Source organism: Peromyscus leucopus, chromosome 5, assembly GCF_004664715.2.
Source record: "Peromyscus leucopus breed LL Stock chromosome 5, UCI_PerLeu_2.1, whole genome shotgun sequence".
Lineage (NCBI taxonomy): Eukaryota > Metazoa > Chordata > Mammalia > Rodentia > Cricetidae > Peromyscus > Peromyscus leucopus.
This window is the reverse complement of record NC_051067.1, coordinates 145,174,317-145,191,843: the sequence shown is the minus strand read 5'-3', so window position 1 is coordinate 145,191,843 and position 17,527 is coordinate 145,174,317. Positions and strand designations below refer to the sequence as shown.

Genomic DNA, 17,527 nt, shown 5'->3' with positions numbered 1-17,527 from the left:
CGAACCTGAGTAGTACATCAGCGGTTTTTCTAGTGGATAGATGATATAAAGAAGTTCCGTACCTGAGTAGTCCATCAGCGGTTTTTCCTAGTGGATAGATGATATAAAGAAGTTCCGTACCTGAGTAGTCCATCAGCGGTTTTTCCTAGTGGATAGATATATAAAGAAGTTCCGTACCTGAGTAGTCCATCAGCGGTTTTTCCTAGTGGATAGATATAAAGAAGTTCCGTACCTGAGTAGTCCATCAGCGGTGTTTCCTAGTGCATAGATGATATAAAGAAGTTCCGTACCTGAGTAGTCCATCAGCGGTTTTTCCTAGTGGATAGATGATATAAAGAAGTTCCGTACCTGAGTAGTCCATCAGCGGTTTTTCCTAGTGGATAGATAGATATAAAGAAGTTCCGTACCTGAGTAGTCCATCAGCGGTTTTTCCTAGTGGATAGATGATATAAAGAAGTTCCGTACCTGAGTAGTCCATCAGCGGTTTTTCCTAGTGGATAGATATAAAGAAGTTCCGTACCTGAGTAGTCCGTCAGCGGTTTTTCCTAGTGGATAGATGATATAAAGAAGTTCCGTACCTGAGTAGTCCATCAGCGGTTTTTCCTAGTGGATAGATGATATAAAGAAGTTCCGTACCTGAGTAGTCCATCAGCGGTTTTTCCTAGTGGATAGATATAAAGAAGTTCCGTACCTGAGTAGTCCATCAGCGGTTTTTCCTAGTGGATAGATGATATAAAGAAGTTCCGTACCTGAGTAGTCCATCAGCGGTTTTTCCTAGTGGATAGATGATATAAAGAAGTTCCGTACCTGAGTAGTCCATCAGCGGTTTTTCCTAGTGGATAGATGATATAAAGAAGTTCCGTACCTGAGTAGTCCATCAGCGGTTTTTCCTAGTGGATAGATATAAAGAAGTTCCGTACCTGAGTAGTCCATCAGCGGTTTTTCCTAGTGGATAGATAGATATAAAGAAGTTCCGTACCTGAGTAGTCCATCAGCGGTTTTTCCTAGTGGATAGATGATATAAAGAAGTTCCGTACCTGAGTAGTCCATCAGCGGTTTTTCCTAGTGGATAGATGATATAAAGAAGTTCCGTACCTGAGTAGTCCATCAGCGGTTTTTCCTAGTGGATAGATGATATAAAGAAGTTCCGTACCTGAGTAGTCCATCAGCGGTTTTTCCTAGTGGATAGATATAAAGAAGTTCCGTACCTGAGTAGTCCATCAGCGGTTTTTCCTAGTGGATAGATAGATATAAAGAAGTTCCGTACCTGAGTAGTCCATCAGCGGTTTTTCCTAGTGGATAGATGATATAAAGAAGTTCCGTACCTGAGTAGTCCATCAGCGGTTTTTCCTAGTGGATAGATAGATATAAAGAAGTTCCGTACCTGAGTAGTCCATCAGCGGTTTTTCCTAGTGGATAGATAGATATAAAGAAGTTCCGTACCTGAGTAGTCCATCAGCGGTTTTTCCTAGTGGATAGATAGATATAAAGAAGTTCCGTACCTGAGTAGTCCATCAGCGGTTTTTCCTAGTGGATAGATGATATAAAGAAGTTCCGTACCTGAGTAGTCCATCAGCGGTTTTTCCTAGTGGATAGATGATATAAAGAAGTTCCGTACCTGAGTAGTCCATCAGCGGTTTTTCCTAGTGGATAGATGATATAAAGAAGTTCCGTACCTGAGTAGTCCATCAGCGGTTTTTCCTAGTGGATAGATGATATAAAGAAGTTCCGTACCTGAGTAGTCCATCAGCGGTTTTTCCTAGTGGATAGATGATATAAAGAAGTTCCGTACCTGAGTAGTCCATCAGCGGTTTTTCCTAGTGGATAGATGATATAAAGAAGTTCCGTACCTGAGTAGTCCATCAGCGGTTTTTCCTAGTGGATAGATGATATAAAGAAGTTCCGTACCTGAGTAGTCCATCAGCGGTTTTTCCTAGTGGATAGATGATATAAAGAAGTTCCGTACCTGAGTAGTCCATCAGCGGTTTTTCCTAGTGGATAGATATATAAAGAAGTTCCGTACCTGAGTAGTCCATCAGCGGTTTTTCCTAGTGGATAGATGATATAAAGAAGTTCCGTACCTGAGTAGTCCATCAGCGGTTTTTCCTAGTGGATAGATGTATAAAGAAGTTCCGTACCTGAGTAGTCCATCAGCGGTTTTTCCTAGTGGATAGATATAAAGAAGTTCGTACCTGAGTAGTCCATCAGCGGTTTTTCCTAGTGGATAGATATAAAGAAGTTCCGTACCTGAGTAGTCCATCAGCGGTTTTTCCTAGTGGATAGATGATATAAAGAAGTTCCGTACCTGAGTAGTCCATCAGCGGTTTTTCCTAGTGGATAGATAATATAAAGAAGTTCCGTACCTGAGTAGTCCATCAGCGGTTTTTCCTAGTGGATAGATGATATAAAGAAGTTCCGTACCTGAGTAGTCCATCAGCGGTTTTTCCTAGTGGATAGATGATATAAAGAAGTTCCGTACCTGAGTAGTCCATCAGCGGTTTTTCCTAGTGGATAGCATATAAAGAAGTTCCGTACCTGAGTAGTCCATCAGCGGTTTTTCCTAGTGGATAGATAGATATAAAGAAGTTCCGTACCTGAGTAGTCCATCAGCGGTTTTTCCTAGTGGATAGATGATATAAAGAAGTTCCGTACCTGAGTAGTCCATCAGCGGTTTTTCCTAGTGGATAGATGATATAAGAAGTTCCGTACCTGAGTAGTCCATCAGCGGTTTTTCCTAGTGGATAGATGATATAAAGAAGTTCCGTACCTGAGTAGTCCATCAGCGGTTTTTCCTAGTGGATAGATGATATAAAGAAGTTCCGTACCTGAGTAGTCCATCAGCGGTTTTTCCTAGTGGATAGATGATATAAAGAAGTTCCGTACCTGAGTAGTCCATCAGCGGTTTTTCCTAGTGGACAGATGATATAAAGAAGTTCCGTACCTGAGTAGTCCATCAGCGGTTTTTCCTAGTGGATACATATAAAGAAGTTCCGTACCTGAGTATCCATCAGCGGTTTTTCCTAGTGGATAGATATAAAGAACTTCCGTACCTGAGTAGTGCATCAGCGGTTTTTCCTAGTGGATAGATATAAAGAAGTTCTGTACCTGAGTAGTCCATCAGCGGTTTTTCCTAGTGGATAGATATAAAGAACTTCCGTACCTGAGTAGTCCATCAGCGGTTTTTCCTAGTGGATAGATATAAAGAAGTTCCGATCCTGAGTAGTCCGTCAGCGGTTTTTCCTAGTGGATAGATGATATAAAGAAGTTCCGTACCTGAGTTGTCCATCAGCGGTTTTTCCTAGTGGATAGATGATATAAAGAAGTTCCGTACCTGAGTAGTCCATCAGCGGTTTTTCCTAGTGGATAGATACATATAAAGAAGTTCCGTACCTGAGTAGTCCATCAGCGGTTTTTCCTAGTGGATAGATGATATAAAGAAGTTCCGTACCTGAGTAGTCCATCAACGGTTTTTCCTAGTGGATAGATATAAAGAAGTTCCGTACCTGAGTAGTCCATCAGCGGTTTTTCCTAGTGGATAGATGATATAAAGAAGTTCCGTACCTGAGTAGTCCATCAGCGGTTTTCCTAGTGGATAGATAGATATAAAGAAGTTCCGTACCTGAGTAGTCCATCAGCGGTTTTTCCTAGTGGATAGATATAAAGAAGTTCCGTACCTGAGTAGTCCATCAGCGGTTTTTCCTAGTGGATAGATGATATAAAGAAGTTCCGTACCTGAGTAGTCCATCAGCGGTTTTTCCTAGTGGATAGATAGATATAAAGAAGTTCCGTACCTGAGTAGTCCATCAGCGGTTTTTCCTAGTGGATAGATGATATAAAGAAGTTCCGTACCTGAGTAGTCCATCAGCGGTTTTTCCTAGTGGATAGATGATATAAAGAAGTTCCGTACCTGAGTAGTCCATCAGCGGTTTTTCCTAGTGGATAGATAGATATAAAGAAATTCTGTACCTGAGTAGTCCATCAGCGGTTTTCCTAGTGGATAGATATAAAGAAGTTCCGTACCTGAGTAGTCCATCAGCGGTTTTTCCTAGTGGATAGATGATATAAAGAAGTTCCGTACCTGAGTAGTCCATCAGCGGTTTTTCCTAGTGGATAGATGATATAAAGAAGTTCCGTACCTGAGTAGTCCATCAGCGGTTTTTCCTAGTGGATAGATGATATAAAGAAGTTCCGTACCTGAGTAGTCCATCAGCGGTTTTTCCTAGTGTGTTTTTCCTAGTGGATACGATGATATAAAGAAGTTCCGTACCTGAGTAGTGCATCAGCAGTTTTTCCTAGTGGATAGATAGATATAAAGAAGTTCCGTACCTGAGTAGTCCATCAGCGGTTTTTCCTAGTGGATAGATATAAAGAACTTCCATACCTGAGTAGTCCGTCAGCGGTTTTTCCTAGTGGATAGATAGATATAAAGAAGTTCCGTACCTGAGTAGTCCATCAGCGGTTTTTCCTAGTGGATAGATGATATAAAGAAGTTCCATACCTGAGTAGTCCATCAGCGGTGTTTCCTAGTGGATAGATGATATAAAGAAGTTCCGTACCTGAGTAGTCCATCAGCGGTTTTTCCTAGTGGATAGATGATATAAAGAAGTTCTGTACCTGAGTAGTCCATCAGCGGTTTTTCCTAGTGGATAGATGATATAAAGAAGTTCCGTACCTGAGTAGTCCATCAGCGGTTTTTCCTAGTGGATAGATGTTATAAAGAAGTTCCGTACCTGAGTAGTCCATCAGCGGTTTTTCCTAGTGGATAGATATAAAGAAGTTCCGTACCTGAGTAGTGCATCAGCGGTTTTTCCTAGTGGATAGATGATATAAAGAAGTTCCGTACCTGAGTAGTCCATCAGCGGTTTTTCCTAGTGGATAGATATAAAGAAGTTCCGTACCTGAGTAGTCCATCAGCGGTTTTTCCTAGTGGATAGATATAAAGAAGTTCCGTACCTGAGTAGTCCGTCAGCGGTTTTTCCTAGTGGATAGATGTTATAAAGAAGTTCCGTACCTGAGTAGTCCATCAGCGGTTTTTCCTAGTGGATAGATGATATAAAGAAGTTCCGTACCTGAGTAGTCCATCAGCGGTTTTTCCTAGTGGATAGATGATATAAAGAAGTTCCGTACCTGAGTAGTCCATCAGCGGTTTTTCCTAGTGGATAGATGATATAAAGAAGTTCCGTACCTGAGTAGTCCATCAGCGGTTTTTCCTAGTGGATAGATGATATAAAGAAGTTCCGTACCTGAGTAGTCCATCAGCGGTTTTTCCTAGTGGATAGATGATATAAAGAAGTTCCGTACCTGAGTAGTCCATCAGCGGTTTTTCCTAGTGGATAGATGTTATAAAGAAGTTCCTTACCTGAGTAGTCCATCAGCGGTTTTTCCTAGTGGATAGATAGATATAAAGAAGTTCCGTACCTGAGTAGTCCATCAGCGGTTTTTCCTAGTGGATAGATAGATATAAAGAAGTTCCGTACCTGAGTAGTCCATCAGCGGTTTTTCCTAGTGCATAGATGATATAAAGAAGTTCCGTACCTGAGTAGTCCATCAGCGGTTTTTCCTAGTGGATAGATGATATAAAGAAGTTCCGTACCTGAGTAGTCCATCAGCGGTTTTTCCTAGTGGATAGATATAAAGAACTTCCGTACCTGAGTAGTCCATCAGCGGTTTTTCCTAGTGGATAGATATAAAGAAGTTCCGTACCTGAGTAGTCCATCAGCGGTTTTTCCTAGTGGATAGATGATATAAAGAAGTTCCGTACCTGAGTAGTCCATCAGCGGTTTTTCCTAGTGGATAGATGATATAAAGAAGTTCCGTACCTGAGTAGTTCATCAGCGGTTTTTCCTAGTGCATAGATGATATAAAGAAGTTCCGTACCTGAGTAGTCCATCAGCGGTTTTTCCTAGTGGATAGATATAAAGAAGTTCCGTACCTGAGTAGTCCATCAGCGGTTTTTCCTAGTGGATAGATGATATAAAGAAGTTCCGAACCTGAGTAGTCCATCAGCGGTTTTTCCTAGTTGATAGATAGATATAAAGAAGTTCCGTACTTGAGTAGTCCATCAGCGGTTTTTCCTAGTGGATAGATGATATAAAGAAGTTCCGTACCTGAGTAGTCCATCAGCGGTTTTTCCTAGTGGATAGATATAAAGAAATTCTGTACCTGAGTAGTCCATCAGCGGTTTTTCCTAGTGGATAGATGATATAAAGAAGTTCCGTACCTGAGTAGTCCATCAGCGGTTTTTCCTAGTGGATAGATAGATATAAAGAAGTTCCGTACTTGAGTAGTCCATCAGCGTTTTTTCCTAGTGGATAGATAGATATAAAGAATTTCCGTACCTGAGTAGTCCATCAGCGGTTTTTCCTAGTGGATAGATGATATAAAGAAGTTCCGTACCTGAGTAGTCCATCAGCGGTTTTTCCTAGTGGATAGATGATATAAAGAAGTTCCGTACCTGAGTAGTCCATCAGCGGTTTTTCCTAGTGAAGTTCCGTACCTGAGTAGTCCGTCAGCGGTTTTTCCTAGTGGATAGATATAAAGAAGTTCCGTACCTGAGTAGTCCATCAGCGGTTTTTCCTAGTGGATAGATGATATAAAGAAGTTCCGTACCTGAGTAGTCCATCAGCGGTTTTTCCTAGTGGATAGATGATATAAAGAAGTTCCGTACCTGAGTAGTCCATCAGCGGTTTTTCCTAGTGGATAGATATAAAGAATTTCCATACCTGAGTAGTCCGTCAGCGGTTTTTCCTAGTGGATAGATAGATATAAAGAAGTTCCGTAACTGAGTAGTCTGTCAGCGGTTTTTCCTAGTGCATAGATGATATAAAGAAGTTCCGTACCTGAGTAGTCCATCAGCGGTTTTTCCTAGTGGATAGATGATATAAAGAAGTTCCGTACCTGAGTAGTCCATCAGCGGTTTTTCCTAGTGGATAGATATAAAGAACTTCCGTACCTGAGTAGTCCATCAGCGGTTTTTCCTAGTGGATAGATGATATAAAGAAGTTCCGTACCTGAGTAGTCCATCAGCGGTTTTTCCTAGTGGATAGATAGATATAAAGAAGTTCCGTACCTGAGTAGTCCATCAGCAGTTTTTCCTAGTGGATAGATGATATAAAGAAGTTCCGTACCTGAGTATCCATCAGCAGTTTTTCCTAGTGGATAGATGATATAAAGAAGTTCCGTACCTGAGTAGTCCATCAGCGGTTTTTCCTAGTGGATAGATAGATATAAAGAAGTTCCGTACCTGAGTAGTCCATCAGCGGTTTTTCCTAGTGGATAGATAAAGAAGTTCCGTACCTGAGTAGTCCATCAGCGGTTTTTCCTAGTGGATAGATAGCTATAAAGAAGTTCCGTACCTGAGTAGTCCATCATTGGTTTTTCCTTGGACAACCTTAAATGTGAGGCCCATTTTGAACATTAAACTTAATTTTTTTAACTCTGGACAGATAACCACATTTTCCCTAGAAGACCAAAATCTATGAGAGGCAAATTACTTTGTCCTTGGATTTTAAAAATTGTTTGTTTGTTTGTTTGTTTGTTTGATTGGTTGATTTTTCAAGACAGGGTTTCTCTGTGTAGCTGTTCTAGAACTTGCTTTGTAGACCAGGCTGGCTTGGAACTCACAGAGATCCACCTGCCTGTGCCTCCCAAGTGCTGGGATTAAAGGCGTGTGCCACCACTACCCAGCCTTAAAAATTGTTTTATTTTTCATTTTTGCATTTAAAATTTTTTTCTTTACTTGCAAACTATGATGAATTCCCTCCAATAGCAGGATGGGAAGAGGGGAGTCTGGGAAGAGACAGACACTGCCTGTGTAGACGCTAGGGTGGAGGAAGTGTCTGCAGCAGGAGTATGTGGACTGCTTCTTAGCAATAGCTCTGATTGGCATGGAGTTTGTAGGCGTCTGCTACTGTGAGTTCTGATTTAGGAAGCTTTTTGTACTCTAGGGATTGTAGTTCCATCTCCTATTTCAAATCTCCCGATTCTTAAAACGCTTTTTTAACCTTCTATTTTATGTGTCTGGCTGTTTTGCCTGTGCAGCAAGTGTGTGTAATGCTAGTGGGGGCCAGAAGAGGGCATTGGATCCCCTGGGACTGAATTTATAGCCAGTTGTGAGCCATCTTGTGAGTGCTGGGAATTGAACCCTGGTCCAGAGCAGCCAGTGCCTTTAACCACCACGTCATCTCTTCAGTCCCCTTCATTTTTCGTTCTGCTCATGATTCCCTGACTCGTCTTATGTCAGACACAGCCATGTGCGAATGCTCCATGCTGGGCTGTGCATCCCCGTCCCTTCTCTTGCTCTTTCCCTTTTTGAGCCCAGACCTCACTGTGTGGCTCAGTCTAGACATGAGCGTGTCCTTCAGCCTCGTCCTCCCAAGTGCTGCAGTTACAGATGGACAGCTCTGTTGGACTTTACATGCTTTCACTTGTCGCTTTGGAAAGCTTCAGCTGTCTTGTCTTCTGACTTTGATGAAATCTTGTTTTAACTAATGTAATTACAATCTCTTAAAACCCATCTTTGCACATGCCCTGTGCCCCAGGAGTCCTTGTGACAGCCTTGTCACAGCTCTTACCACGCTGTAATTTGTAGTGCTTGTTGATGGGTACTTGTTTGCCCTACGAGACATCGCTTTTGGACACACATATTGTCTATATGTTGAAAACATTATCTTTTTAGTTTGAAGAGTCAAGACTCACAAAGCTAAGGACATTTGAGAAAATATGATATATCTAAAACAGTATATATATTTTTGATATATATTTATTCTTGTAATATTCTATACATATGTTTTATAAGTGTTTTATCCAAGTTACGATGTTTTACATATAAATGAATTTCATATCAATTAAGGTAGAATATTCCCTTTATGCAGAAAGGAGAAACTAAGTAAGTATAATTTATATGATGGTTTGTTAATTTTCAGTGGGGGAAAATTAAGGCATCCTAATGAGCCAAGGGGGAAAATAGTAATTGAATATCAAAGGATACTCAGGGAATATATTTGTACAAGTATAATCAGTTCAGATGACAGAACATTTTGATTTATAATGTATGCATTTAGAAAGCCATGAAAAATTTATAAAATTATTATCAATAGTTTTAATAAATGATTTTAAATAATTATTAGTGATAGATTATTAATCATTGTTAATAGTGTTTTATGTCCTATGTTCAACCATCAAATGAGAAAAAGCAGTTTAGTGTATTTACTGAATGGAAAGTAGATTTTATTACTTTCTCAAAGTCACACATGAGCAACTGATGTCTGAAACAGGCTTTTAACTGTAATCTATTAGTGGTTCCCCAAATGGTAGAGTCTTATTTAATTTAAAAGAGACTATTACTGCTCTAGCTACTCAAATCCCATGGAGCACATTTCAAAATATATTATAGTCTCTTTTAAAAATATATATGGAGAGTTTCTTAAGACACAAAAAGTGCAAAGCACAATAGAAAAAGATGGATATCTGTGAGATATAATCAGTAAGAACCAGCAGAAGCCCTTCATGGTGGCCGTAACATAAAATGGTTAGCTTTGCTAGTGACTTAGGAATGACTTAGGAATGCAGAAATCATCCAGACACCTGTGGGAACTGTACATGAAATTAAGATATATGGCTGTATTCCACACTTTAGGTTGAAGCATAGGAAGGTTATTTGGCACAGCCATTCTGAGAGCCATTTGGCTCTTAAGGGATGTGTCAGTGTAGTGGTAGATAAAAACCTACTACAAGAGCACCGTGGAAACTCTGTATTTGGTAAAAGACAATACAGAAATCAATGCCATTTAAAACCCCAACATACCCAAGAGTGAAGACAATATTTGGAAAAACTATATTACTATAATGCTGTCATTGGGAATTAAAAGCCAGATATATCAAGACTACTTCCTTATGCCTACATATCTAACTGCAAATATATTTACACTCACCTAGAAGAGTGCATTCTGAATTTATCTTGGTAATCTTTGGAGAAGATTAAAGGAACCTTATGAAAATTAAGTACTGTTAGTTTTTTTTTTTAAAGAAAATATTTATAACTGTAAAATAGTACTCAGAGCAAATGTAGAAAATGTTAACAATTTTAGTGCTGGGTGTGGTGCTCACCCCTATGACCCAGCATTGATCATCCTTATCTACATAATGAGTTCGAGTTCAGACTAAATTTACCTTTGTAGTAATAAGAGTCAAGAAACTTACCTAATGATAGTAAAAGTTTATTGAGAGAAAAGGAAAAGTTATAATAATATATTAAAAGCTATTTTATAATCTTTAAGTATGGTGGTGGTATTATATGTATATAGAGAATAACTTAGATAAGAAAAAAATAAACCTTTGTGTTATTGTTCAAGATTTGCTACATTACTCTATTGCATGTGATAGAAGACATTACATGGTATAAAGTTTTTAATACAAATTCATGAAAATAATTTAGCTGTACAATCTGACATTAGTCTAAAAAGTCAACGCTAGTTTTTCTTCCATTTTTAAAAGTCATTCTTGACAAAAACTTTACAGCCTTTTTATTTACAGCTTCTCTCCACGATAAAATGGCAAACCCCAAAGAGAAAACTCCAATGTGTCTGGTAAATGAGTTAGCCCGTTTCCATAGCATCCAACCCCAGTATAAGCTTCTGCGTGAAAGCGGGCCTGCTCATTCGAAGGTAAGGTCATAAAGAGGCGGCGGACATGCTAACCGACTGTCAGACTCCATTGTCAGGTGTGAACTGTGCTCTATTTGGGGGGGTGTGTGGATGGCCTGAAGATACTTAATTAAGTCTTAAGCAAGTTGTATTGTGTTATGTTTTGTAAAGCTCTCAGATATAGTACCTCACAAGAAAACCTTGAAGCCATAAGATTTTTAACATTTTGTAGTTGAAGGATCTCAGCTATAGAAATGTTAAGTGCCTTGCTTAGGAGTTCATAAATGCCAGCACCAGCACTTACGTATGAAGTATAGTGTTCTTCCTGGTAATCAAGCTGATAGAAGTGGGGTGGTCGGAGGGGTATTGCAGTGCTTAAATATTGATATGTCTTTTCCAATGTGATGTTTAACTTTCGGGTTCATAGTTTAAAAAAGAAACAGTAAGTTGTGTGTACCAGTATTATTACCTGTGCATTTACTTATAATGATGCTCTTTTAAATATTTGTAGCTAATTGTGCATACGTTTTACATATAAAACGCAGAAATATGCAACTAGCACATTCATATTTGAACTCTGTTCTTTTGGAAAACATTTCAGTTGTGCATGGTTTTCCCTGACAGATTTGAAATCTTGGGTATTTTGATAGTTCTAGACTTTTGCACATAATATGGAAAGAGTTGGTTCTAGAAGAGTTGGTTAGTCTATAAAGTGGTAGCAGTTGGGTTCTTTGGATGTTTTCTGTCTTCTACAAAACAAGGGAAATAGGCGATGGGATACTGCAGTCTGTCTGGTCTGTCTGCTGCTAGCTTTTCTGAGGTGTTGTGAGCAGTGAGGAGTTCCCACCACCTCCCGTTCTGTGTTAGCAGAGAAGGCAGTTGTCTTGTTCTGTCTGCCCAGCTGTAGAGCCCAGCTCTTTCCTACCCATTCTGTTCTTAATCCTGCTAGATCGTTTACGTCTTCAGAATAGTTCATGAGATTTCACGTCTCTTTGCTTTTTCCGGAATTACAGTATTAAAGCCTTCCTGCCTTTTTTCTTCTCTCTCTCTCTCTCTCTCTCTCTCTCTCTCTCTCTCTCTCTCTCTCTCTCTCTCTCTCTCTCTCTCTCTGTGTGTGTGTGTGTCTGTCTCTCTCTGTCTCTCTCTCTTGCCATCCCAGCTTCACTTTCTTTGCCTTTTGCTTCTTCTGCTGCTTGTCTGTCAACAGTTTGTCCTTCCAGTGGATCATACCCATCAGCATACAGGCATGTTTTTAGACACTTTTTCTGTCTTAAAAATAAGATGACAGTATGTCTTCCTGGAGTTACTATGATCTCTTTACTGTATCTCAGGACTCCAGGAGAACTCCATACTGGCTGTTTGTCGTTCCCTCCTGCTCAGTTCTGTTCCTCCCACCTTCACCAGTCAGAACCAGTCACTGCAGCCCAGTGTAGCTCCTGTGTGAGGGCTGTGGTACTCAGCAGGCTGTGTCCCGGGAAGTGTGTTCATCTCCTTGTTGGCTCTCAGGACATGCTACCCTCGGCTTTTCCTGTTGTGTCACTGCCACATGGATGGATATATTTTTTACATTTTATTTATCTTTTTTTTTTTTTTTTGAGATGTCTTGCTGTATTCTAGTCCAAGCTTTCTCAGGCCCATTGTCCTCCTGCCTCATCCCCTGTGGCAGGTTTACATGCTTGCACTATCTATCATTTCTGACTCATTGGCCACATTTTAAAAATTGGATTCTTTTTTTTTTTTCCAGATCTCCTAGAGCATTTCAGTTTGTATAGCCTGGTCTCTCTTAAGTTTGTAGACCTGGTCTCTTCTTTCCTGATTGTACATCCTTGCCTTGTGCCTTTGGATAACATAAACATGCTGTCAGCTTTCACATTTATGTCTCTGTTAGCTTTCAGATTGGGACAAATGACTGGGGTGCCTACTTACCACATCAAAGTGGACCTGGCTGCCAGGTTCTCCCAGAACTCCCAGCCCCTACCTGTTACAGGAATCTCCTGGCTGGCATACCTTGCCCCCTACCCTAAATTCTCCAGCTCAGGGGATGGGCTGCCCTTTCTCCAGCCGCCCTTCCCTATATAATCCAGACAATTTGATTACCTGACTTTTTCTTCTACTCTCTCTTTTGGGCCACCTGGATGCTGCACAGAGTTCCCCTCTGCAGTGGTTTGAAAGAAAATGGCCTTCAAAGGGAGTGGCACTATTAGGAGGTGTGGCCTTGTCAGAATAGGTGTGTCCTTGTTGGAGGAAGTATGTCACTGTGGAGGTGGGCTTTGAGGTCTCATAATGCTCAAGCCATGCCCAGTATCTCAGTTTACTTCCTGTTGCCTTTGGATCAAGATGGAGAATCCTCAGCTTCTTCTTCAGCACCATGTCTGCCTGCAGACCACCATGTTTTGCCATGATGATAATGGACTAAACCTCTGAAACTGTAAATGAGCCACCCCAATTAAAGGCTTTCCTTTCTAAGAGTTGCCATGGTCATGGTGTCTCTTCACAGCAATAGGAACCCTAACTAAGACACTCTCTTTTCCCTTCCCTCCCCTCTCCCACCTCCTCATGTGGCTGAGGGTCCTGTCCACTCTGGACTCCCCAGATGTCCCTGCCTCTGATTATGCTCTCCCATATATCTATAATAAACTTTTCCTCCACTGTACCTAGGAGCTGTCATCCATCTCTCTCTCTCTCTCTCTCTCTCTCTCTCTCTCTCTCTCTCTCTCTCTCTCTCTCTCTCTCTCTCATTCAGTCTCTAGCTCAGAGAGTCTTCCCTGTACTTTGGAGTTGTGTGTCTGATTGCCTGTTAATTACCTCTACCTAAATGGCTACTAGAATTTCCAAACTAAGGGCATCCAAAATGGACTCCTGATCTTGGTCACATGCTTCCTTTATTCTTTTCAGTAATTTAGTACTTTCATATATTTTATTGTTTTGTCTCTTCTAGAATAATCTCTGAGGAGAGGACTTTATTTTGACTTGGTTATTGCTCTTTCCAGTGCCTGGAATGGTACATGTATCAGTAGTCAGTATTTGTGAAATGAGTGGATGCATAACAAGTTCATGAACAGTTGATTTAGTTCTTTGTTTAGATAGAAATGAGCTAGCTTTTCTCAAAGACAGAGTGGAAATGGGCTAATAATTTTTTTAAATGTAAAGTTGAAAGAAGTGGATAAATGTAAATTACTGCCTAGAAAACTAGAATCTAATTATTCCCTAAACAGAGTTTAGATGATGAGCAAATGAACTGGGGGTTTAGCTAAGTGAGTGTGCTTGACTAGCACATGGGAGATTGGGAGTTCAGTGCTCAGTGCTATAAGAAGTAAAAACAAAAAGTAACAAGGAAAATCATATTTAAGTGCCAGGTGGTGGTGGCGCACGCCTTTAATCCCAGCACTCGGGAGGGAGGCAGAGGCAGGCGGATCTCTGTGAGTTGGAGGCCAGCCTGGTCTACAGATCAAGTTACAGGAAAGGCACAAAGCTACATAAAGAAACCCTGTCTCAAAAAAACCAAAAAAAAAGAAAAAAAAAGAAAGAAAGCAACCTTGTTGCTCAGTTTTTTCATTGTTCTAAGTTTATTAAGGAAGACAAATTTAAGGAAGAAAAATATTTAAAAATTATATTTTTGATCTTTTTCTAACATTTAAAAAATATTGTTTTACATGCATATTAAGAGTATGTGTTTGTTCCCTTTTTTAATTGTTAAAATCTTATTATTCCTTCCTTTTCCTTCACCTCTCCTTTCTTTCCTCCTCTTTTCCTACATAGCCCAGGCTGTCCTGGACCTTGTGGGCCTCCTGTCTTAACCTCTGTGTTTGCTATTACAGATGTGTGCCGCTGCATCCAGCTAACTAATCATCGCTATTCTTAAACCAAAGAAGTGTTTCAGAACTTTGCAGTTGCTATTTTTGTAGTAGAATTTTTGGTATTTGAATGTGATCCTTTTAAATTTAAAGGTTCTATAAACTAAAAGTAAAAACACTGAGCCAGGCAGTGGTGGGGCAGTCCTTTAATCCCAGCACTCGGGAGGCAGGTGGATCTCTTGAGTTTGAGGCCAGCCTGGTCTACAGAGTGAGTTCCAGGACAGCCAGGGCTACATAGTGAAACTGTATCTCCAAATACCAACAAGAAAAAAAAGTAAAAGTACTGTGAAGTGGAAATAATTTTTATGTGTTCATACACAAACAGAGATCTGTAAAGTAAGGAGTGTTGGAATAATTCAGCGTATCCATTAAAACATGGAATAAAACTGATGCCTTCCTTTTGTGATGGTTAGTATTGACTGTCAACTCAAAAAAAATCACCTGGGAGGCCAGCATCTAGGCACACTTGTAAGAGTTTACTTCGTTTAAGGTAGCTTTGGTGATCCTGTTGATTAGATTAACTGAAGTGGGGAGACCCACCCTATAGGGTTTGGGACCTGGACCGCCAAAAATGAAAAATAAAAAAAAATAAAAAAGGAGGCCAATTCCGCACTAGCCTTCAGTCTGCTTCCTGGCTGGATACTAATTGCCTTAAATTCCTGTTGCTAGGACTTCCTTACTGTGATGCCCTCTACTCGACAACTGTGAGCCCCAAACCTGTTCTTTCATAAGTTTCGTTTGTCAGGGTATTTTACCAGCAAGAAGAAAAATAACCAAAACTCCTTTCATAGAAATAATCAAAGTTTTAAGTTTGTTTTTAAGACCTTGGCTTAGGGTTGTGGGATCTAGCTTACTGGTGGAGTCCTTATCTAGCATGCACAAAGCCCTGGATTTGATCTCTAGCAGAAGAAAAGATCCTGCCTATATTTTTAGTTAGTCTGTAGTACAGATATGTTTCCAGTCATTCACTGAAAGATTTCTAGGTCTCAAACTTACATTTCCTATGATCACTCTCCTCGAAGCAGCTCGAGTTTAGCAGGAATAGAAACACTGTGATCAGGGCATGCTGACTGACTTGTGATGTCTTGTGGGTGTTAGAGTTAGTTCTGTGCTTACTGGAGGCTTGTGCATGTTTGGTTTTAGTTAAGGGTACTGTTGGTGTTATGGCAGGAGAAAAGAGCCAGATTGCTCTAAACCCCACTGTCCATGTCCAGTAAAGGAAGCCTGGCTACCAAGAAACATTGCATGACTCTGATTCCCCCATGGTTCTTTTGTTTTGAAATCTTTCCTTCCCTCTTCCTCGATGATTCCTAAACCTTGAAAGCAGGAGGCGTGACATAAATGACCCTTTCAGAGCTGAGCACTCTATAATCTGTTCTCTTCATGTTGACCAGTTGTGGGCCTCTGTGTTAATCACCATCTACTCAAAAAGAAGCTTCTTTTATGTGGGTTGAGCAAAATACATAGCTATACATATAAAGATAAGAACTAAGGGGTAGCTTAATGCTATGTCCACTTAGTGGAATAATAGATGCTGCTCTGGGGCCTGTGATCTAATTAGACACGGGTTTTTGTCCTATTCAAGTGTACCATGCAGGAGTGTTGAACTGTAGAGCAGGCCTTAAATCCAGCCAGTGGCTGGTTACTTACATAACGTTCGTGCCATTATTACACCAGTTTGTTGTCTTGCCAGGGCAGTCCTTATTGTAGCTTGTAGGGTTCCGAGGTGGGTAAGATTGTTGATGACTTTTCTCCCCCAATAGTATGCATAGAACTTTCTAGCAGTATGAAATCTACCTACTAGGTATGAAGTTTCCAGGTTTCTACCAGCTTGATTTTTCCATGTTCTTTGACTCAAATGTGTGGTGTCTTCAGCAATAGGGTCTTACCATCAGGTTCTGAAGGTAACCAAGAGCATTGGCAATAGTCTATAATATTTGAGGGGGTATCTGTGGACCCCACTGACTGAATTCACAAAGAGATGACCCATCCCAGGCACTGGGATTTTTAATACAGCCTATCTGGAAGAGCCATTATCCTCCATTATAGGATAACTCCATTAAAATTACTTTTATATATACAGATGCATGTATTGTAGGAAGCTTCTACAGTAGTAGTTTCTGTGTGGCATTGTAGAAGGTCTTTAGTGTTAGTTGTCCCTCCATATACTCTCTCCAGTACCCTGCCCTTCCTCCCACCCTGGTTCCCCTTAGCACTTACTCTTCCATTCTTCCCATCTCCCCTTCATACCACCTTTGTTCTACCCCTTTCTCTTAAGATGACCCCTTAGTTTCTTACTGCTTTCCTGATTGGTTCCTCCAGTTTAAACACATATGTGGAAAGATTAAAAACAGCCATCCACATATGAGAGGGAATGTTTGGCATCTGTCTTTCTGTATCTTGGTTACCTCACTCAGAGTGATTATGTCCATCCATTTACTTGAGAATTTCATTGTTCTTTATAGATGAAAAAGTACTCCATTGTATATATGTATCACGTTTTCATTATTCATCTATCAGTTGATGGACATCGAGTCAGTTTCCATTTCCTGGACATTGTGAATAGAGCAGCAGTGTGTATAGGTGAGCAAGTATCTCTGTAGTAGGATATAAAGCCCTTTGAGAATATGCCCAGGAGTGGAATAGTTGGGTTGCGGGGCATATCTACTTCTAGCTTGCTATGAAGCCTCCACACTGACTTCTATAATGACTGCACCAGTTTGCACTCCCATCAGCTGTGAGTGTGTGTTTTCTTCCCTTTTCCTACATCCACACCAGCATTTTTGCCTCTGTTCTTGTTGATGTTTTAATCTTAGTCATTTTGACTGGGGGAGATAAAAATCTCAGAGTAGTTTTAATTCCATTTCCATGATGGCTAAGGATGTTGACATTTTTAAAAGCTTCTCAGTTATTTGTATTTCTTCTTTTGAGAGCTCTGGATAGTTCATGGCCTAGTTTTCAATTGGGTTGTTTGTTTTCTTGGTTTTAGTTTTTTAAAGTTCTTTGTATATTCTAGACTCTAACCCTCTG

At 40.3% G+C, this 17,527-nt stretch overlaps 1 protein-coding gene across 10 annotated transcripts in view; it reads left to right on the top strand.

Annotated features, from left to right (window-relative positions):
• Stau2 (staufen double-stranded RNA binding protein 2) overlaps positions 1 to 17,527 on the top strand; it is a 299,895-nt gene that overhangs the window by 38,703 nt on the left and 243,665 nt on the right. For 5 of the 10 annotated variants that reach the window (XM_028864622.2, XM_028864625.2, XM_037206427.1 and 2 more), the window contains exon 3: positions 10,534 to 10,664. The exons of 4 other annotated variants lie outside the window; for them this stretch is intronic. In XM_028864622.2, the coding sequence (XP_028720455.1) occupies positions 10,551 to 10,664 (114 nt within the window). In that variant the 5' untranslated portion in view covers positions 10,534 to 10,550. Of the gene's footprint in view, positions 1 to 10,518; positions 10,665 to 17,527 lie in introns of those variants that run through there. One more of the 10 variants, XM_028864623.1, reaches the window with a different exon arrangement.